Source organism: Panulirus ornatus, chromosome 40 (assembly GCF_036320965.1).
Source record: "Panulirus ornatus isolate Po-2019 chromosome 40, ASM3632096v1, whole genome shotgun sequence".
NCBI lineage: Eukaryota > Metazoa > Arthropoda > Malacostraca > Decapoda > Palinuridae > Panulirus > Panulirus ornatus.
Window position 1 is genome coordinate 9,112,349 of NC_092263.1, and position 23,289 is coordinate 9,135,637.

General features: G+C 38.6%; 1 protein-coding gene across 3 annotated transcripts in view; it reads left to right on the plus strand.

Moving 5' to 3' along the window:
* Positions 1–566: 566 nt before the first annotated feature.
* The window catches only part of LOC139761343 (DNA damage-binding protein 2-like), a 50,919-nt gene continuing 28,196 nt past the window's right edge, over positions 567–23,289 (plus strand). The window contains exons 1-5 of one of the 3 annotated variants that reach the window (XM_071685423.1): positions 567–691; positions 8,319–8,529; positions 10,333–10,476; positions 11,106–11,303; positions 12,802–12,950. In XM_071685423.1, the coding sequence (XP_071541524.1) occupies positions 687–691; positions 8,319–8,529; positions 10,333–10,476; positions 11,106–11,303; positions 12,802–12,950 (707 nt within the window). In that variant the 5' untranslated portion in view covers positions 567–686. Of the gene's footprint in view, positions 692–824; positions 1,309–8,051; positions 8,135–8,318; positions 8,530–10,332; positions 10,477–11,105; positions 11,304–12,801; positions 12,951–23,289 lie in introns of those variants that run through there. The other 2 variants (XM_071685422.1, XM_071685424.1) reach the window with 2 other exon arrangements.

Below are 23,289 nucleotides of genomic sequence, written 5' to 3' on the forward strand. Positions count from 1 at the left end.
ATATATGCGTATCTTGTATCAGAAGCTGTTGCACATGGCACATTTATCTCCCCATTTATTTAGGAATGGGGACAAAAAAATGCTCTTCAGCAGAGAATGCAGACCTAGTCCCCAATTTAAGGACGTCAATATACGTAACCCAAGTCTCCATAATCCACCTGGATTATCTATTTATATAAATATATGCGTTTCTTGTAGCAGAAGCTGTTGCACATGGCACATTTATCTCCCCATTTATTTAGCATTACGGACAAAAATGCTGTTCAGCATAGAAAGCAGACCTAGTCCCCAATTTAAAGACGTCAATATACGTAACCCAAGTCTCCATAATCCACCTGGATTATATATTTATTGAAATATATGCGTATCTTGTAACAGAAGCTGTTGCACATGGCACATTTATCTCCCCATTTATTTAGCATTGGGAACAAAAATGCTGTTCAGCAGAGAAAGCAGACCTAGTCCCCAATTTAAGGACGTCAATATACGTAACCCAAGGCTCCATAATCCACCTGGATTATATATTTATTGAAATATATCCCTATTTCAGTCCCCTATTTCCCCCCCCCGCTGATGACGTAACCTCCGTGTGAGGTGCAGGAACTAAGCCAAGGCCATGTTACAGGCCCAGCGCGGGAGGATTGGATGATACAGGCCAGGGCTTCCCACCTTCCCTCTCTGTCACCATGGGGTGAGTAATTGATCCAGCCTGCTCACGTTCCTACACCTGAGGCCATGACTGCAAGCGCAGGTCCTGGGGAAAATGGCTTCCTTCCCAAGCCTTCCATCTCTCAGCCACCCACCTCCGTGTGGCGACGTCCGCGCCGCCATCTTTGTCGCGGGGGGATGCGTGTTGCTCCTGGGATTCCCGCGTGTTTGGGATGATCCCAGCCGTTCCCTGGGGCTCGGGAGAGCTAGAGGGATTCCCAAGAGTCTAGGGATAATATCCCAGGATGCTTTGAGCCCCACGGGGCAAATAGGGCCCGGAGAAATCGAGGGAGAAACCAGGCCGCCTTGATAAGTGTAGACGCATGCGTGTATTTTAGGTGTTTTTTTTGAAACCCTTTACTGCAACAACCTCCAAAACCTTTACTACAACAACCATCAAAACCTTTACAACAACAACCTTCAAAACCTTTACAACAACAACCTCCAAAATCTCATTTTGAGCTCAAAATTCCGGGGAGGAGGCCAGAGTGTATGTGTGTAGGTGGGGGTCGTCTAGCCATATAGCATTATAGTCACAGGAAGATATAGGGGGTCGTCTGGCTGGCTATAGCAGCAAGCCATGTGCTATAACTATCAAAGGTCAATTATAATATATATATAGGAGGTGGTGAAGAACAAGGTCTTTCATGTAAAACAAGTAACACATTTTGAAATATATTTCGTAGCCGCCAACCCTTCCCCCCAAAAAAATATGTGTGCTTGAGCCTCCTTACATGTTGTGAAGCCACATTAATGTGGGTTATTTTTATATATTATTATTAAGGGTTATTCTGGCTGATAATTGGCACCGATGTAGTGTGACGTTAATTGGAATTATATTTCTATAGTTACATTTATTGGAATTATATCTCTAACGACCTTTTTTTCCCCCGTATAGTTACTGGCATGTATATGTATGAGAGAGAGAGAGAGAGGAGAGAGAGAGAGAGAGTTGAGCATCGATAATTGTTAAAAAAAAAAAATTGCGAGAATTTAAATTCTTTAATACAGTACAAATTGGCTCCGGAGGTTGTGTGTGTGTGTGTGTATGTGTGAGTACGGTAGCAACACTTATCTATTTTGTAAGTAGATAATTAGCGTGATGGTGTGATGGTGAGGGCAACGTCCCCTGATATTTACCGACACTTCTGCACATATCCGATACTCGCCCCCCCTGATAATTACTTGACTTCCCCCCGGATATTTACCGATATTTACACCCCGACCCCTGGTACTGACTTGACAGTTCTCCCCCGGATATTGGCCAATACTCTGGGCCCCATACCGATATCCGTAAATATCCCCGGATATTTACGGATACTTTGGCCCTCATACTGACAGTTCGCCCACCCTGATATATATTATTTCCCAGGATATTTACCCATCATATGTACTGAGTCCTTTTCCTGAGCCCCCCCGTACAAAGTTCTTCCCTGGATATTACTGATCATCAAGCCCCCATACAGACAGTCCTTCCCCAGATACTGACTACCCCAGATATATAATGTTCATAGGCCCCCTTACCGACAGACCTTCCCCCCTTATATGACCATCATTTCTGCTGTCAGTTCTTCCCCTGATATATATATATATATATATATATATATATATATATATATATATATATATATATATATTATAAATCATCCCCAGATAATATATTTACCCACACTGGTAAATCTCACAGGACAACCTAACCTAAGTTAGGGACCAGCCCAAGCTGTTCGAGCAGCTGATATACATATATAGCTTTCCAATGTTACTGTCGAAATATAACGAAAACTTTTTTTTTGTTAAGCATCTCACCTACAGCCAATAGTTTAAACCACACTGGCCAGCTGAGAGAGCCAATTAAATCTCCCGTAAAGCAGCCTTTTCACTCACCCAACTCCCCAGTAGCTCACACTATGTAATTGTGCTATATTTCTGCAATATATCTTGGTTGATAGAGGAGGTTAGATGAGGTTTTTCCCTAGGATCTGTCTATCTACAAATATTTTTAACTCCGTGCTACTGAATTTCAATTTTCCATGATCTTCATAGCCCTCACCACTATCGGTTTATCTATAATCATAGGAAAGAATGTGACATCTCGTCTCTCGTTTCATTGTACTTTAAAGACTTAAGCTATTATTGCAAAGCAAAATCATTGAAATTCCTGAATGATTCTTGCAATAGCTGCCCTTTAAAAGACGTGATTAACAAATGATGTTACTCTATAGCTGTAGACTAGGATGGATGAGGTGGTCAGTGACTGATGCCTCCTCAAAGCCAGCAAGGCATTGAACAAAGAGTAACTGAAAGGTTAAGAACAATGAAAAGACAATAATCCTTGGAAACCTAAGAAAATAAGATTCTTTAACCTCTTGTATCCCATAGGAAAGACAGAGCTATTAAATTTGGGTGCTTAAGATTTAAAGTTACAGAAAATGAAACTTACCTTATTTAGATTAAAGGTGAGGTGTGAAGTGTGAAAAATGCTGGAATCTTTCGGACTTCCGGACAACAGACAGTTTCATAGATAATCGTTGTCTTCTGTAGCTGGCCAAGTATTATCCCTGGTGAATGTAAATGCAACTTTATGATCTTGTCTCTATGTAACACTGATTGGAGAGTTTATTTAAATGATGCACACTTTCACAGTATTATTAAGATGGTGAAATTGATTTGAGAGGCAGTAATAAAACCAAAAATATTTCCAAAATTACAAGATATGTTTACGATTATCACTTAAAGACCAGACACAACCTGCATATGGAGAATCTTTTGACAATTGACATGTGATGCTGGCATGACTTTGAAAAATTACTGCTCTTAATTGAGATTTTGTAAGGCATATAACACAAGTACATTAGATCCAGTTATATATGATAAATGACGATGAAAATGTCATCATCATCATTTACTGTACTTTAGATATGCCTCATTATTACCATTTCTTTCTACTTACCCTATGGAAGAATAGCCATTGGAAATATAGAAAAACAAGACAAAATTTTTAGAAAAGGAAAAGTATTGAATTTTCACCGAAAAATTGACTACGTCCAGCAGAAGTTGTTTGAGATGAAAAGCCTTATTGAATTACAGGCTTAAAACAGTCAGTCAGTCCCATGAACCATAGCTAATTCTCTTATGGGGGAATGGTATACCCTGACCTGCACAGCCCTTGTCTACCTCTTTATAACATGGAAGACAGTAAATCTAAGATGTTGAAGGAGAAGCTTTCCAGTTGGACGCTCTCCTTCAACATTCCCACTGGACGTGCTCTAAATTTTAGTGAAAACTCAGTATGTTTCTTTTTCCCCAACTCTTCAAAAGATTTTTACAGTTTCAGCTGAATTAGAAGATTAGAATATTGATTTGCATTCATGATATGTGCTTGGAAAAAATATAAACAGTTTATGGAAGAGATGGGCATACATATTGTAGTGTCAGTTTGAACTGTAAAGAATTGGAGTTTATGGGAAGTTTAGTTATTTAGGATTGAGATGATCATTTAGAGTAGTAGTAAGAAACCTCACATGAGAGTAATCTTGTATGGAAGAAGACTTAAAGGTGTAACAGTGTGCTTTGAAGTCCATGTTTAACGTAAGCACAGTCTCCACGGTTTTGAGATATGTTTATGTGAACTTGGAGGCCTTATATACTAGATCTACCCCATATCAGTGGGGACAGACTTAAAGATGATAGGTTTCCAAATTAGTGGTATCATTGTAAAGATGGTTCTATGAAAGATCATAATTACTTTTTTTCACCTAAGATGGCCTGTGATAGGGACATGTTTTTGCCCATAACTCCGTAAGTAAGCAATTTTGACATCTGTTCAAATTTCTGTTTTAACCACTTGAAGGAAAAAGGTACAAATACCCTTACAACTGCTCCATGATTTAGATTATATATTGTATAGTGGTTGCTAATCATTCACCAATTTACATGGTTGGAAAAAATCTGCATTTGTAGATTACAGAGTAGGTAAACGTGTCATTATGTTCAGAACTCTAAGATAATGAATTGTTTTAAAATGTGAGTAGATTTGTCATTATATTGAGAATACTAAGATATTGAGTGACTAGTCTTAACTGTGATTTTCATTTAGTGATGAAGAAGTATGAAAGCTGTTACCAGACTCTGCGTACTTAAGTTTACACTGCAAGTGAAGTCACCTTTGGCCAGTCTGTGTGATCTTTTGACAAAACAGGGTACAGTTCAAAGAAATTCTCACTATGGTCCAGTGCAGCCATGGGGTCCAGGGGTAACAAGGAATGAATAAATAAAATGAGCATATTGTCTGTGATTCAAGGTAAAAGCTCCCATAGTGACATGTAAATTTCCTTGGAATGAATGATATCGAGTGTAGATATGAGTGTTGTATTCATGTGTTAGATGTTACAGTGACATTCTAGAAGGTAATCCAGAATTACAGATAGATTACTTATGAGCAAAAGCCATGTCAGTGAGAAAATTACTCCCCTTTTTAAAAGAAATTACGCCTGCTTATGAGAAAACATTCATGATTGAATGATTCTCATAATTAGAAAATCGTGTAATTAACATGAAATGTTGTAGAAATGAAATGTAATTTTTTTGTATGTGGGTGCAAAACAGTGTATAATACAATAATATAAAACTCATGTTATTGTAAGAAACTTTTTTTATAAGAAATTGATAGGCAGGTAAAAGAGAGACTTTTAGATGTTAATGTGCTGAGAGGGGTAGCAGGAGGGATGTCTGACCACTATCTTGGGGAGGCAAAGGTGAAGATTTGTAGTTTTCAAAAAAGAAGAGATGTTGGGAAGAGAGTGGTGAGAGTAAGTGAGCTTGGAAAGGAGACTTATGTGAGGAATAACCAGGAGAGATTGAGTGTAGAATGGCAAAATGTGAGAGCAAATGATGAGGGGGAGTGGATAAGGAATGGGATGTATTTAGGGAAGCAGTGATGGCTTGTGCAAAAGATACTTGTGGCACAAGAAAGGTGGGAGGTGGGCAGATTAGAAAGGGTAGTGAGTGGTGAAGAAGTATAGTTGTTAGTGAAAGAGACGATACTCACAAGGAAGGAGTGCAAATGACTGGGAGATGTATAAAAGAAAGTGGCAGGAGGTCTAGAAAAAGGTGCAAGAGTTGAAAAAGTGGGCAAATGTTGGGGTGAGAGAGTATCATTAAACATTGGGGAGAATAAAAAGATGTTTTAAAAAGGAGGTAAATAACGTGCATAAGACAAGAGAATAAATGGGAACATTGGTGAAGGGGGCAACTGGGGAAGTAAAAACAGGTGGTGATGAAGTTAGTACTTTGAAGGTTTGTTAATGTGTTTGATGATGGAGAGGCAGATATAGGGTCTTTTGGTCGGGGTGGTGTGCAAAGTAAGCAGGTGAGGGAGAATGATATGCTTAAGAGAGAAGAGGTAGTGAAAGCTTTGCGGAAGATGAAATCCAGCAAGGCAGCAGGTTTGCATGGTATTGCAGTAGAAGTTATTAAAAAAAGGGGTGACAGTATTGTTGACTGGTTGGTAAGGATATTCAATGTATGTATAGACCATGGTGAAGTGCCAGAGGATTGGTGGAAGGCATGCATAGTGCCATTGTACAAAGGCAAAGGGGATAAAGATGAGTGTTCAATCTATGGAGGTATAAGTTTGTTGAGTATTCCTGGGAAATTATATGGGGGGATATTGAATGAGAGGGTGAAGGCATGTACAGAGCATCAGATTGGAGAAGAGCAGTGTGATTTCAGAAGTGATAGAGGATGTGTGGATCAGGTGTTTGCTTTGAGGAATGTGTGAGAAATACTTAGAAAAACAAATGGATTTGTATGTAGCATTTATGGATCTGGAGAAGGCATATGATAGGGTTGATAGAGATGCTTTGTGGAAGGTCTTAAGAGTATATGGTGTGGGAGGTAAGTTGCTAGAAGCAGTGAAAAGTTTTTACCATGGATGTAAGGCATGTTTACAAGTTGGAAGAGAGGAGAGTGATTGGTTCCCAGTGAATGTTGGTCTGCAGCAGGGGTGTGTGATGTCCCCATGGCTGTTTAATTTGTTTATGGATGGGTTGGTTAGGGAGGTAAATGTAAGAGTTTTAGAGAGGGGGGCCAGTATACAGTCTGTTGGGTTAGGTTAGGTTATGATACAGCTGTAGTTACTGATTCGAGTGAGAAACTGCATAAGTTGGTGACTGAGTTTGGAAAAGCATGTGAAAGGAGAAAGTTGAGAGTAAATGTGAATCAGAGCAAGTTATTAGGTTCAGTAAGGTTGAGGGACAAGTTAATTGGGATATAAGTTTGAATGAAGAAAAATTGGAGGAAGTGAAATGTTTTAGATATCTGGGAGTGGACTTAGCAGCAAATGGAACCGTGGAAGTGAATCACAAGGTGAGGGAGGGGGCGAAGGTTCTGGGAGCAATGAAGAATGTGTGGAAAGAGAGAATGTTATCTCGGACAGCAAAAATGGATATGTTTGAAGGAATAGTAGTTCCAATAATGTTATATTGTTGCAAGACATGGGCTATAGATAGGGTTGTATGTGTTGGAAATGAAATGTTTGAGGACAATATGTTGTGTGAGGTGGTTTGATCAAGTAAGTAATGAAAGGGTAAGAGAGATGTGTGGAAATAAACAGACTGTGGTTGAGAGAGCAGAAGAGGGTGTGTTGAAATGATTTGGACATATGGAGAGAATGAGTGTGGAAAGATTGACAAAGAAGATATATGTGTCAGAGATGGAGGGAACAAGAAGAGGGAGACCAAATTGGAGGTGGAAGGATAGAGTGAAAAATATTTTGAGCAATCGGGGCCTGAACATACAGGAGGGTAAGAGGGGTATAAGGAATAGATTGAAATGGAATGATGTGGTATACCAGGGTCAATGTGCTGTCATTGGACTGAACCAGGGCATATGAAGCATCTGGGGTAAACCATGGAAAGGTCTTTGAGGCCTGGATGTGGAAAGGGAGCTGTGGGTTAGGTGCATTACACATGACAGCTAGAGACTTAAATGTGAATGAATGTGGCCTTTTTTTTTTTTTGTCTGTTTTCCTGGCACTAACTCACTGAAGCAAGAGGTAGCGATGCTGTTTCCTGTGGGTTGGGGTAGTGCCAGGAATGGATGAAGGCAAGCAAGTATGAATATGTACATGTGTATATATGTATATGACTTTGTATGTGTATATATGTATATGCTGATATGTATGTATATGTGCTTGTATGGGCATTTATGTATATATATTCCATACTGTTCTCCATTTCCCGCATTAGCGAGGTAGCATTAAGAACAGAGGACTGGGCCTTTGAGGGAATATATATATATGTGTGTGTATATGAGTGAATAGGCCATTCTTCGTCTATTTCCAGGTGCTACATCACTGATGAGGGAAACAGCGATTAATGATAAGTGAATAAATAAATAAAATATTTTTAATTTCAAAGATATTAAGGTTAGACCTTTATGAGAAACTGTAGTAAATGACTATTCAATTTATCACTGAATGAAATACTGTACAGAATTTAAGATATAATGATATACAATACAAAATTCAACATTATAGCATATATTTGACATCCAGTTTAGTTATAATGTCTCGTGAAGGAGATTCCACTAATATATGTTTTATTTCTCAGTTCTTGGAAAGAGAGAAAGGGAAACAGAGTCTCAGTGGATGTAGGTAATTCTGATGATGATGACGATGACTTTGAGCCTACCAACATTAACTTTTCTTCACCATATACGTCAGGCTCAAGGAAAAAGAAGGTGGCATCTAAGAAGCTCCAGAGAAATAAGAAAAACAAACCTAAAAGGAGTCAAGAGAGTGCCTCTCGTAAATCAAACAAGGTTTTACCCCCATCATGATTTTTAAGCAATATCAGCATGAATCTTTAAATTGTGCAAATATATGTTAAGTAGATCATTCTGTAAGTTATAGGTATGGACCTAGTGTAGTTTTGTACTTAAGGTTAGTATTTTAGAGAGCTCTGACCTGTACCTACAGGGTCTAGAACAAATGGAAGTTTATAATTTTTACTAAACTCCATTTTTTTGTTGTACACAGATTCATGAATATAAGGAGTATTTCATTATATTTGCTATTAATTATTATTTTATAGTGTAATACACTGTTATTACAAGTTAATGAACAAAAGAACTAGTTTTGTTTTCTGTATTAAAGTTTGTATTTTTTTTTTTTTTTTTGTAAATTGTACTATGTTAACAGGTTTAACAAAAAGAGTAAACTTATTTTCTCAATACAGTGCATATTATTGTACTTTACTTACAGTTAGGAGCTTTTAGTGGGAGTTTAAGGCATGTATGTGAGTAGGAAGGGAGGAAAGCAAATAGTTCCAAGTAAAGATGGGTCAGTATCAAGGGTGGGGGGTGTCACCATGGCTGTTTAATCAGTTTATGGATGGAGTAGTGAGGGAGGTAAATGGAACGGTCATAGAGAGTTAGACAAGTCTACAGTATGCTGAGTGTAGGGATGCCTGAGAGATGAGCCAGTCACTGCATGGAGGTGACATTATTCTGATGGCAGTTTCAAGTGAGAAGTTGCTGAAGATGAGGTGTCCAAGTTTGAAAGAGTGAGCAAGAGGAAGTGGTTAAGAGTTAATGTACATAAAAGTACGGTAATTAGGGGTGGCAGGGGGGTGAAACAGGTTGGTTTGTGTGCGAGTTTGGGGAGAGCCTGTAGGAAGTGCAGTGCTTTAGAAAACTAGAAATGGACTTGGCAGCAGCTGCAATTATGGAAGCTGAAGCAAGACATAGGTTGAATGAGGGGGCAAAGGTCCCTGATGCATTGAGGAATGGGTGAAAGGATAAGTCACTGTTTGTAAGAAAAAAATAGATAAGTATGATGGTTTGCTATTCCCAACCATGTTGTCTGAGTGCATGCCTGGGACTGTGAATATATAAGAATGGAAGAGTGAATGCGTTGACATGAAATAGTTGAGGGCAATATGTGGTGTAAGATTGATCATGTAAGGAATGACAGCATATTGAGGTGTGTGACATTAATTGAATTATGATGAAGAGAGTAAACCAAGGTTTCTTGAAATAGTTTGGCCAATTGGAAAGGATGAGTATGGAGAGACTAAGAGGATATACATGTCAGAAGAGGAAGGAGCAAGGATGAAGTAAATGCAAAGACTAAGGAGATGGATAGATGAAGTGAGAGAGGCTTTGAGTTGTTGGGGCCTGAACATTTAGGAGGATGAGGGCATGCATGGAATAAAGTGAGTTAGTGTGCTTTGGTATATAGAGGGTAACGTGTTGTCAGTGAGCTGAACCAAGGCATGTGAAGTAGTTTGGAAATCCATGGAATAGTCTATGGGGCTTGGCTGAGGATGGGGTCTAGTTTCAGAACATCATACATGAGAGTTAGAGAGTTGGTGTGAGTGAGACCATTCATATGCTCCTGGCACTACCTCGGAGATGGCAAGCAAATATAAAAAAAGAAATGATAGTTATAGTGCATGTTAATATACTTTACTTACAGATTCATGAACAAATGGAATAGTTTTATTCTTAAACTCTGTTTTACAGTGGATTGTTATGTATTTACAGTTTGTCATGAACAAAAACAAAAGTTATATTCCTTTGATTACAATCAGTATTTTATAGTGTATTATACTATGTTTACAGGTTCATGAAGAAAAGGAGAATGTGTCATTTATTATAAATAGGAGAAAAAGAGGAATGGATTGTCTTGGTCGTGTTAGTTGCCATATTGTACATTACTTAAGAAACGTCACCCAAGGAACTCATCCCCCAGTATGGCAAGATCAGGTATGTAACCAAATTAAGGCAGCACTATTAAATCTTATTCAGTTACTCCCATTATGTCTGATAAACTCTTGTTAGGATTCTATTTATGACTCTGGTAAGTGAAGAAATTAGGATGCTTCAAAGGATACATTGGACTGGTGTTGATTCTCAGTTTAGAATTTTACCTGAGTTGGGATAGGTTGGTTTGCTTTCATGGGAAGAGGCTCACAAGTTGCTACAATAATCTGAACTCAATATGCAGTCTCAGAAACATTTGGAGCTTTTTTTGGGTGAGTTCATTTTGCAATTCATTACATCAGCACAGTTTGGTTGCTGGCTATGAAAAGGACTTTTCTGGGTATACCAAGCCTTACTTTTTTTGATCTGGGTTCCAGTGAAAGCTGTACTCCAAGATTTAATCATTTCATTGATCATGTGGACAAATAAGAGGAACATTTATTAGAGACTTGTGCTATAGATGCTTTCAAAGACTTACGTTGGATGGATGCCTTAAGCCACAGGTGGTGCCATTCACTCTTGAGATGGACACCATGATTGATGGTAATAGTCTCATGTTTAAGTTTCTTTTTCATAGTCCTCAGCTTTCCATACTTTGTATCGAATTTTGATATTTGGCATTTTTTCCTCAGGCTCTAAACTCTCCTGTGATGAAAACAACCTCACAACTTCGAATTCACAAGAGATATTCAGGATTTGATCGGCGAACAACAGCTATGGCCTGGCACCCAACAAATCCTAACGTAGTAGCTGTGGGATCTAAAGGTGGAGATATCATTATGTGGAATTATGAATTGGATGGTGACAATCCCAGGATAACAATTAAAGGGGTAACTCCACCAGCTGTAATTAGACATATGAAGGAGTATCTGTTTTCCTCTTCCATGAAAATTTTTTTGCATCTTATGTGAATGGATTTTATGTCCCTTCTCCATGTTGAGGAGACATATTGTTTTTATTTCCTTAAATGCTGTCACACTTGCCCTTATGTCAGGTATCTCATAACCCATGTAGTTAAGTCTTTTTAATGTTAGTATATAGCATCTTTAAAAATATTCAGAAAAGAGGGGGTTCAGAATAAAGACACAAACCAGAGCTATGTTGAGGTAAGTGCCAAGTGGTGAGTGATTTATTTTGTGTTTTATAAATCCAAATTTTTAGCAAATGAAAGAAGCTTTGTTCCCTAGAGGAGACAGTGGTGATCCTGTCCTTAAACTAATTTTGGGATACTTACATGGTTTCACTAGGATTTGTTTTATTCCCAGAGAAAGCATGGTTTTCTCATTTCCCTTGCTCAGTGTATGATTCCTAAAAAGAATAAAAGTACGGTTGTCAGGTTTAGCACTGCAAAGAGACAGTATAACTTTGAATGGAGAAAACTTGGAGGAAGTGAAGTGTTTTAGATTCCTGGGAGTAGGACATGGCAACAAATGAAACCATGGAAGCTGAAGTGAGTCATAGGATGTTTGAGGGAGCACAGCTCCTAAGAGCGTTGAAGAATATGTGAAAAGACAGGTCACTGTGAATTGAAGATGGAAGGATGGAGTGAATAAGGTTTTGAGTACTCGGTGCCTGACCTTGCAGGAGCTTGAAATTCATGCTCAGGATAGACTGAATTGGAGTGATGTGGTATACAGGGGGTAACATGCTAATAAGGAATATGAAGCAAATAGGAAAACAGTGTCTGACTGCTTCCTCATGACAAAGAACAGGGATTCATTATCCAGGGCATATGGAGCAAATGGTAAATCTATGTGTCAGTCTGCTTCCTCATTACAGAAAGAATAACAGTGATCTAGTTTGCAAAAAGGTTTTATCCATGGAATAAGTTTTTTAAAATAAATGTCTATCTCTGGTTGGTCACTGCTGATTGGAAAGGAGTTCTCATTGAGCAAAGTATATCTGCTACTGCTGTTTGTGTAAAGTGAGGATCATTAACTTCACTTAGAGGTTTGCAGATAGAGTTTCACAACTATAGATGTGGGAGATTCTATTGTAACTTATGGACACCACCTTGGACAGAAATAATTTTTCATTCCTCAAAACTTTTTTCTTGTTTTCATCCCAGAGTTTGCTATAGTAAAAATGTGTAAGTAATATAGTGTACTTTTTTGTGATAAAAGACTGTGGTTGCAGTTTTCAATTTGGGGAATATAGGACAACAGTGGATTCCTTAGATAAGTTCTTTGGTGTGGGTGTGTTTGTGTTAGAAAAGGCACTAAAGACGTAAATTTTATATCTTAGTTGTATCAAGTATTTGCTACCATTATGAGATTTTTTGAGAATTCACACTTTGATTCATGGTATCTTAACTCTTCCTGTGTACAGCTAGGACCAGGTGGTTCCATTCAGGCACTGCAGTTTGATGAACGCAATAACGGCTGCAAAGCATACACAGTCTCCATTGATGGAACCTTGGCTCTTCATGATTTTTTGCTTAAGAATAGAAGGACCTTCTTAGAAACTGAAGATTTGGAGTATGTTGTGTGTTTATTGTTTTTTAAGAATAAAATTGCAATTAAATGACACTTAGGTAAAGAAGGGTTAACTGATTGTCTTTAAATGCTGGGGAAGGTTTTACTTTTTTTTTTTTAGGTAAAGAATGGGTTAACTGATTGCCTTTAAATGCTGGGGAAGGTTTTACTCTTTTTTTTTTTTAGGTAAGGAAGGGTTAACTGATTGTCTTTAAATGCTGGGGAAGGTTTTACTGCTTTTTTTTAGGTAAGGAAGGGTTAACTGATTGTCTTTAAATGCTGGGGAGGTTTTACTGCTTTTGTGAATTTTTTTTTTAGTAATTCTTATACCTTATACTATTCATGCAACTAGTTTCTGATGTTTTGCAATATCTAATTGGGAAGTGTCATGAAATAATCTGAAACCATAAAACTCAGGTATATGGATGCTCCCGATTTACGATAGTTCAACTTAAGAATTTTTGACTTTTATGTTGGTGAGATATTCAACACTTTGTTATAAAGTGTAGTCTAATGTAAGTGTTCTGAAAATGTTTAAAATAGGCTAAGCTAAACTATGATGTTCTGTAGGTTGGATATACAGTACTGAATTATTTTCGACACGATATTTTCAACGTACAATGGGTTTATCAGAACATAACTCTGTCAAAAGTCGAGGAGCATCTGTATGCCTTTTCATGCTAGTCAGTATGATAGCTTATGCATGTCCAGCTTCACACACCATCTTTGCAATGTGTACCTGCACATTTCATGTTAGAATCATTGTCACACGTATTTTCTTTGTCTGTTCTTCCATGTAGCCTATGGTTCTGTCTGAACATGAGTTCATCCAATCAACTCTCTCTTAGTAAAGGAAACTTTCATACTTCTGTTCATCTCTAGTGACTATATGACCTTCATACTTCTCTTATTTTACCACTCACTCATGTCTTGTATCTCTCCAATATTTTGATATTCCCTCTTATATCCACACTTAACTAAACAACTTTTCTCAAAAAATCTGGGTTAGTCATTGGAAAAAAAGAGGCCTTAAGGATCTTCTGTAGGTATAACACATGCAGAGAAGGTTGTTTTAACTCTAATTCAAGTTGAAAATACATTAAGAGTGAGTAGACAGGGGTGAAATGTGTGCCAGCAGAGGAGCATATGGTTGAGGAGTCTGTAAATTGATTTATACTGTACTGTAAAGGAAATGGAGGACCTTTTTAAGCAAAAGTACTGTTTATTACTTTCCATGAAGGAATATAGGCTGATGAGTTCTCCATGGGTATTAAACTACTACTGTCTTTGGTTTCAGAGTCATGTTCAAATACTTTGTGCTGGCACCAATCATGTTAATATTTTTTGGACTACAAATGGTCTGATGTCAATCACAGCTGGTCTTTGTTCAATTACAGATAGTGTAATGTATTAAGATCAGCTGTTATTTACATAAAACCATCTGTTTTTGGCTGCTGACCAACTGTGGTCAACCTGCCACTAAATGTTATTTACATAAAACCACTTCTAATTGGTGCAGGACCATTTATGATTGTACTGAAATAAGCTATGATTGACCAAATAAGTTATGGAAGACTTAGGACCATCTGCAATTGACCTCAGAGAGTGTATGTCGGAGAGCTATCAGTACACATTAGAGCCAACACTAAAATTGCAACTGTTTCATAAACTAAATGCCTATGAAAATCCCAAGAGGGTAAAACTCAATCATACTCTAATATTATATCAAAATCCTGAGGATATTAAGACAGTATACCTTGTTAAAGTAGAGAGGGTCTTCCTTTTGTACTTTGAAAATCAGGTGCAAAAGGGAAGTAAAGTATTGATACTTGTGATGAAGAAAAAGGTCAACTTGTTCTTCAAAACATTAGAACCATTAGGTAGGGGCTCTGGAAACACTTGCCCTTTGCTAGTGGCCTGTTAAGGGTGAGGCACTAAAGGTTAAGAAGTGGTACTGGAGTTCACCAGTTATGGAGACTCTTTTGCCATGGCCACCCCCTTGAGGGAGTTCCCAGGGGAAACAGGTGTTAGAAATATAGTTTAGACAGAAATCTAAATCCATGCTGCAACTGAGAGAGCACTCCTCATATGATTAGTATAACATGTTAACTGGCTGGAGAGTTTAAAGCAGTTGTATAAGTAAAATTATACAGCATTGACTTGACTACTATATGATGACTGTATTTGCACTTCCAAGCAGTCCTCCATGCACTTGTTCTTTAAGTATCAGCATTTCAAACTTGGAACTCTGAACATCATTATTTTCTTATTTACTTTACTTTATTTTATCATATTTTGTCGCTGTCTCCTGCGTTTGCGAGGTGGCGCAAGGAAACAGACGAAAGAATGGCCCAACCCATCCACATACACGTCCACACAACATATACATACCTATGCATCTCAACGTATACATATATACACACACACATACAGACATATACATATATACACATGTACATAATTCATACGTCTGCCCTTATTCATTCCCATCGCCACCCAGCCACACATGAAATGACAACCTCCTCCCCCTGCATGTGTGCGAGGTAGCACTAGGAAAAGACAACAAAGGCCACATTCGTTCACACTCAGTCTCTAGCTGTCATGTATAATGTACCGAAACCACAGCTCCCTTTCCACATCCAGGCCCCTCAAAACTTTCCATGGTTTACCCCAGACGCTTCACATGTCCTGGTTCAATCCATTGACAGCATGTCGACCCCGGTATACCACATCGTTCCAATTCACTCTATTCCTTGCACGCCTTTCACCCTCCTGCATGTTCAGGCCCCGATCACTCAAAATCTTTTTCACTCCATCTTTCCACCTCCAATTTGGTCTCCCACTCTTCGTTCCCTCCACCTCTGCATTGTTTTCTATAACTGTATATACTCAAGTATCTGTCTGTCATGTGTATGAGTTGACCCCTGACTTTTTGCTAAAGAATCCTTAATTTTTCATATGCCTCAGTTATAAGTCAACCCTGGTTTTTGAGATAGCAGTACAACACTTGAGTCATGGTACTGGGTAATATAATAGAAGTAAATTTTTTGCAAAGAAGTGATATTTTTATGGTGCAATGACCTTTTATCTGTGTTTTCACTTAGTGTAAATGCAAGATATTTATGTTACCATTCTGGCTGTGTAGGTCCTGTCACGTTACATCAAATCTAATTACAATATTCTCTGGTGCCATGCTGCATGTTACATCTTATAACACTATCACCTTGATGAATACTATCAGTTTTGACTCCGCTCACAGTTGAGGTGCTTTCGCAACTTAAGCACAACAAATGTTGCCAGATGGAAACTGAGTTCCTGACTATCCCTCCTATATACCAGCTGAAGAGGAACCAAATAACATTTTTCTTTCTAACTTTCTGTTGCATTCTCATACAGTTTGCAACAATAATTCATATTGTGTGATATAAGAAAGTTGCAATACCAGTTTGTCCGAGTCCTAATATATTGCATTCGTTCTGATCACAGTATCATTAGGTGCCATGCTTTTATACAGCTATTTCACTTGATAAATATTGTTTATAAATCCACTCAGAAGTGGGATGCCACCAGATCAGAAATGTTACTATTTTTGATGCCACCAATCTCTCCTGAAACCACTGAAAAGGGAACCAAATAGTATATACTTTTTCTCGCATTTTACCTCATATTTTCCTTCAATTTCCTAACATTCTATGCTACAACAATTTGTATAAAATAGGAAATTTTTTTTTACAATCCCAGTTTGTCTTTCCAAGTTCTATTACACAAATCTTCTTGTTACCACGCTCAATATTACATAATAAAAAAGCCATTTAACATGAGAAATATGTCAGGAATGCATTTAAAGGCTGGATGCTATCACAACAAAAATACCCCAGCCTACCAACATTGTTGGTGGTCAGAATTATGTGTTCCTTCATACCAGCCAAATGGAGGCCAGAAAGTATTCTGTTGCTCTGTCAGTCTTCAATAATGCTCTAATTTCATAAACAAGTCTAATAATTTTCTTTTTTGGTTATCTATATCCCTCCCTTCCTCAAAATACTCTCCTTTGCAATGCAACTCGTACACACAACAACAGTGAGTTGACTCTAAGGGACAACTGAATGACTACTACGTACTCTTATAAATGCTCAACAGCTGTAATATGGTGACAAGAATTATTTACTGGAAAAATCGAAGAAAACTGTATTAAGCTCCAAGCAAGAAGGAGGCACCATTAACAGTGATGATGGCAAGGGGGCTGCTTTTTCTGTGGATGACTGACTATGTAGCCTTAATTGATTAACACTTGTACAACTGAATGATCGCTTTGCAGTTATATATGCTGTATGAAGCTACACAGTAATTGCAGTATGGCAATGATAAAACATTCATAGGATTATTGGCTTCATAATGATCTGCAAGCAGATTAAGTGCCAATATACACGGGATTTTAGGGATGAGAGAGAGAGAGGAGAGAGGGTGGTTGTAAGAGAGTATGCATAAGACAGCTGAAGAAGGCATGCTGAAATGGTTTGGACATATGGTAAGGATGATTAAGAGGGTATACATATCAAAAGTGGAGGGAACAAGGAAAGGGAGGAAAGGAAGGATGGAGTGAAGGATGCACTGAGTGTTTGGGGCCTGAACATTCAGGAGGATATGAGGTATAAATGGGATAGAATAAATTGGAGTGATACGTTATACAAAGGATGACATGCTGTCGGTGGGCTAAACCAAGGCATACGAATAGCCGGGAAAGGTTCTGTGGGGCTTGGTTGTGGATATGTGGCTCTGATTTTGGTTCAGTATACATGACAGCTAGAGTGGATGTGAGTGAATGAAGCCATTTCCTCATCTGTTTCTGGTTCAACCCTGCCAATGTGGGATATGACAAACAGGTAAGAAGAAAATCTCATAACTGTAATGTATTTAATTTCAAATGTAAAGTTGGAAGTGTTAATAGTCTGTTTAGAAAGAATGAAAAACTTGCTTTGAACTTAACAGATAATTATGACAAATTACTGTCCCTGAACGAAAGAAGCGATGGAAACATGTCTGCTAATATAAACAGAAGATAGAATATAGCATGAATGCTACGAAACTAGATGTAGTAATGTTATATACACAATTTTCACTGATATAATCACTGAAGTGATCTTGAAGGTAAAAAGCAAGAGAAAAGCTTAAAAAAGTGTAATATCAGATAGAATTGGCCTTTTTGATCCCACTAACTGAACGTTAGTTATTGTGAATAGATAAGAGGCAATGGAGTGTTGTTTTGCCTTCAGTATACCAAAGATGAAGGAATTGAAGCTACATAAAGCTAGGCTGCTCATAGTCTGAGGTGCTTAAGATATCACTGCTTAGCTTACTACTGCATACACATTACTGATAATGTAGTAAACAGTAGGTTAGGGTAGTATGAGGTGTGTAGCCAGCCCAAAGCATGTTATAACTTACCACTACTGATTGGTAAATGTTTTCATATTTTGATTGAACAATTGTGTTCCATCGTGTGTGAATTTCAACCCATACAAATATTGCTGACATACAAGTTGACCCCTACTTTTATTTCTTATGAAAGATTGTGTTTATAAACCTACTGACAAAAGATTGTTCTTATAAACCTGACAGTTACACAAGTACCTACAGTATTTCATTCTCCATCTTCAGGTTCCTCATAAAGTCATACAACCATTCTGTCATAAAACACATCATTGCCCCACTCATGTATATAAACACCCACTGTCTTGGATGGCGAATTGCCTGCTGCACCCCAAAAGTAGTGCCACTACTGTATTTTTCAGTCCTGGGCATAGAAGGATTTCCCACCATTTTTTTTTTAACTTCATTTCCCACTTCAGCAAGGCAGTGCCAAGAACAGACGAAGAAAATGCCTCATTCACTCACATCCATTCCTGGCACTATCCCGCTATGCTGGAGACAGTGAACAAGAATGAAAATTTTTTATGTTTTCATACTTACTCACTGTTCCTTACAGAAGGAGATAGCACAAGAACTATACAAAGACTGGCCTCATTTGTTTGCATCCACTCTCTATGTGTCATGTATGATGCACCAAAACAAAGAGCCCATTATCCACACCCAAGCCCTACTGACCTTTCTGTTGTTTGCCTTGACCACTTCTTATGCAGGGTTCATCTCCAAGGACAGCATGTTGCCCACTGTATACCACATCACTTCAGTTCATTCCTCCTGAATGCTCAGTCCTGTCACTCATAACATCCTTCACTCCATCCTTCCATCTTCATTTTGGTTCCCTTTCTCCTTTATCCTCTCTACATCTGATAAGAATATGTCCTCTTAAGTCAACCTCTCCTCACTTATCCTGTCCATATGTTCAAACCATATTAGCACACCCTCTTCAGCTCTCAACTACACTCTTGTTCCTACCACACTTCTCTTTTCTCTTACCCTATCACTTGATCAACCTCCTTCACACTACATGTTGCCCTCAATCTTTTCATTTCCTCTTGTACTTCTTCATATTTTTTATTTCATTTTGATAAGTACATTTTTTTTATGTGAGCTTTCATTTCACATTTATGTTTTTCCTACTTGCTTGCCATTTCCTGTGGTATAATGCAGGAACAGACTAAGAAAGGCCTCATTCGCTCAGTATGGAGCATTACTCACATGACTGGGATGGTTATTTCTCACTAATGAGAGTGGAATCAAAGCTTTTCATCCCATTAATTCTCTTAGTGTTACCTCTCTTCAACCAATCCTTTCTGTACACTGTGATGTTGCTCTCTCTCTGTGTTGTAGCTAGTATTTTGGCTACTTTTCATGTAACCCATCTGTGCGTGATTTGTATTTGCTTGTTACAAAGAGAGTTTTATGCTCTTGTTTCCCCTCATAAATATGTACTACATTTTTACTTCTATGTATGTACACACACCCTAGCATATGCCTGTGCTTGGACCCATGGCACAGGTTCTGCTGCTGCTTCCCACAGTTTCTGTGTATTAGACTTGCCCCTCGAAGATTATACCTTTATGATAAATCTTTCTTCCCTTGACCAGCTACACTGTAGAATTCTCATCCTATCAATTCTTGCCTCTTCTTATAGCCTTTCTACCATCAAAAGTCAAGTCTACAGACACCTACAAAGCCCTGAATAATTTTACATTCTTTTTCTCCATTTTTTTTCCCCCTTTCACTCAAGATGGTCTTTGGTTGGAGCCTATTTTGTTCATGCTATGGTGGTAACTACACATGTTTGTTTTAATGCTTAACATTTTGTACATAGATCATCATGACACTACTTTTCATTTTTGTGCGTTTCTCTGTAACCCCATCTTTAATGCAACAGCTTTTAGAGCAGTATGCTGCCAGGAGGGATAACTTGCTTCCTAAGGGCAGTGTGACATGTAAATAGCATGCACAGATTAAGTTATTTTTAAACTACTTATGTTATAGTACTTTTATTAGATTTACAAACTGAATATTTCTTTCCCATATCCCAAGATTTGCAGGCAATCAGAATAAGCGCTGAACATTCCACTTAGCATCATATATAGGTATTGGGTTTGAACCACTGTTTGGCATGATTGCTGGGGACAGATGGAGGCTGCGCTTTGCTTAGGAGTATGGAGAATTTGGCTGCTTTTGGTCAGAAATCTCTTTAGCCTGTCTAATGAAGTTGTGGGATCTTCACATAGTGATCCTTTCTTTTCCACTGCAAAGACAGCTTTGTTGCGATATTCCTCCACTCAACATATCCACCATGGTTAGGCAGAGCACATCACCACCCATCTTTCCAACATTATGAAACGTTGATTCAGCATATCATAAGACCTCTATGCCCAAGATGCACCTTCCTCACTAAAGACACACCACTTACTCTTCATTTTTCATGCTTTTACCCCACAAAACCAAACACACATAACCATGATATAACTCGGCCAGTGGTCTTGCCTTGTGGACGTAGGCAGCTTCTTGAGCACTGTGGGAGTCCCACAGAAGTTGGTTCTGAGGCATGAAGGTAAGGTAGCTGTCAGGTGTTATGGGACTCCTCCAGCAAGTGGTAACACTACAGTGAGACTTCTATCATCATCAGTCCATGAACCAGCCAGAGCTTGTTTGAAATATCTTTGCTGTACCTTTTTCTACTGCCAAGTCATCATATATACTTCAAGCTTATGCTTATATCACAAGCATACTGACAGGAACATTTTCATGAGTTTGATGTTTGATCCATATGCTCAACATTTGTTCCATTCTCTTCATAATCAAACTTTGGGAATATGAGGTTGTTAATGCATTGATTAATGTTCCACTCTTAGCACTCTCCCTGATCTTCTGTTAACTATCACGAATAGTCCATAATGCACATTCACTAAGTCCAAGGGAACACTTGATATCAGCTTTTTGTTTGCCTCTAAACATTTCGACACATCCATCCATCTTAACCTCACTGGTAATGGCCTTACACTTCTTAGCATCACTGGTACCAGAACTCAGAAGATGCTTTGCTTTGCCTTGCTTTGGTGGCATGATGCAAGAGGCAAAATGTACATTATACTGCAGTACAAAATACCATAGCAATCCATGACAACAGGCTGTACCCATGTTACTCATATGCATGCTTCTCGTTTGGCGCAGGCAGTGCCACACAACTACAATGCCAACCTATTGATCGCATTATTCCAAGCATAAGCCTGCGTAAATTAAAAGGGTGTAAAAGGAACATGCTTGTAGTTCTAAAAATGGCCCACACCACTAGTTAGACCGTGCAATACTCGGCAGGCTGCTGCATCACATAATTGTGTGGGCTGTTTTGATACTTGTTTCTTACCCTAAATACCGAAGCTTTGGAACTATGTACCTTCTCATGTCTTTTCCAAGAGCTATGACGTGGCACATTTGAAAAGACAGGTTTTTCCTTTTCTCAAAAATTTGTAAATTAACCCAAGTCCAGTGTCTGTGAAAGTTACAGTATTGCCCAGAACTTTTTCCAAAGGTGCTTGCAGCTTAATGTTCTGCTACTTCCACTTGCAAGGAAATGTAGACTCCTTTTGAGTGAGATGTTCTTTGATGAGACTGTACTCCTGATGAAAAAGTCTCACCAAAGTGACTTTTCACTTGTGGTGTAACCATGAGTAGGCAGAATCCAATAACATTGATATAGATTACCAGAGCCTTTCATAATTTTGAATATTTGTGTTAGATCACTCCTTGATATTTAGTTAAAACTAGTGTAATTTACCAGCTTTGCTGTGTGAGTGGGAACTGTGCATCCCAAGACGTTTGCTGTATTGGCTTCACAAGTTGTAACAGTGGTTGATGAATCATCAACCACCTTAATGAGGGACCACCCAAGCAGCATTAGTGGTGGAAAGATGCTGTGACCCCTCACTACAGAAGCTATGAAAAGAAAACACCCCTGTCAAACATCAGGTATGGTTAAACTTCACCTACAAGTAATGGAAGCTGTCCACATGTGTGAGCTCAAATCATCAACATACAATCAAACATGGTTGCCTCAATCTTCCTATATAACTATCAGCCACTTGAGAAGCATGTTGACTAACCCCCTGTAAAGTCACTTAAAGCACTGACCCCTACTCATACAAACTACAGGCTTGAGTGAGGCCACATCACCTGACCCTGGATGGGGTAGCACCTAACGTATCCCCCTCCCAACCCTTCCCCAATTCCTTTCCCTCGATTATTTACTGGGTGATCTTAAAAATTTAAGTGGACTGACTACTGAAACATTCAAAAGATGATTAGACTCAAGGTTAAAGTTAAAACCAGATGAATTGAGAATAGATAACTATGCCAAAGTAATACCTACTGGAAAGAACAGCATCATACATCAAGCAACACAGGTGAGGGAACATGGCAAGGTGGTTGATAGAAACGTGTTTGTTAACATACAAGTCAGCTGGTTACCACAACATTCTACCCCTGCCACCATAGCAAAACCTCATCATGGGACTTGTAGGTAGGGATGTAGGTACTCCTTATCCCCCCAAAAAAACTCTCACATGCACACGCATGACTCATAAGCAGCCATCTGTAACTAACACAACAGTTCAAACCCCTTCTCCCTGCTACGGGGACTATGTGAATTCTGTCTTACTTGTATTTAATTTCCCCTGAAGACGTGTAATGCCTTATGGATAATACTTGTGCTATAGACAAGCTGTCCTTGCTGTAAGAAGAGCCTTGAGCTTAGGTGGATTTAAGTGGGTAGGGGGAGGACCATGGTCCCTGTAAGGAAATGTTTAGGGGCCCCCATGAAGAAATGTTCAGTGCCCCGTTACCATTTGAGTGTTGTGAGATATGATGTCATTTTTAGTTTTTCTCACTGGCTTTATGAGTTACT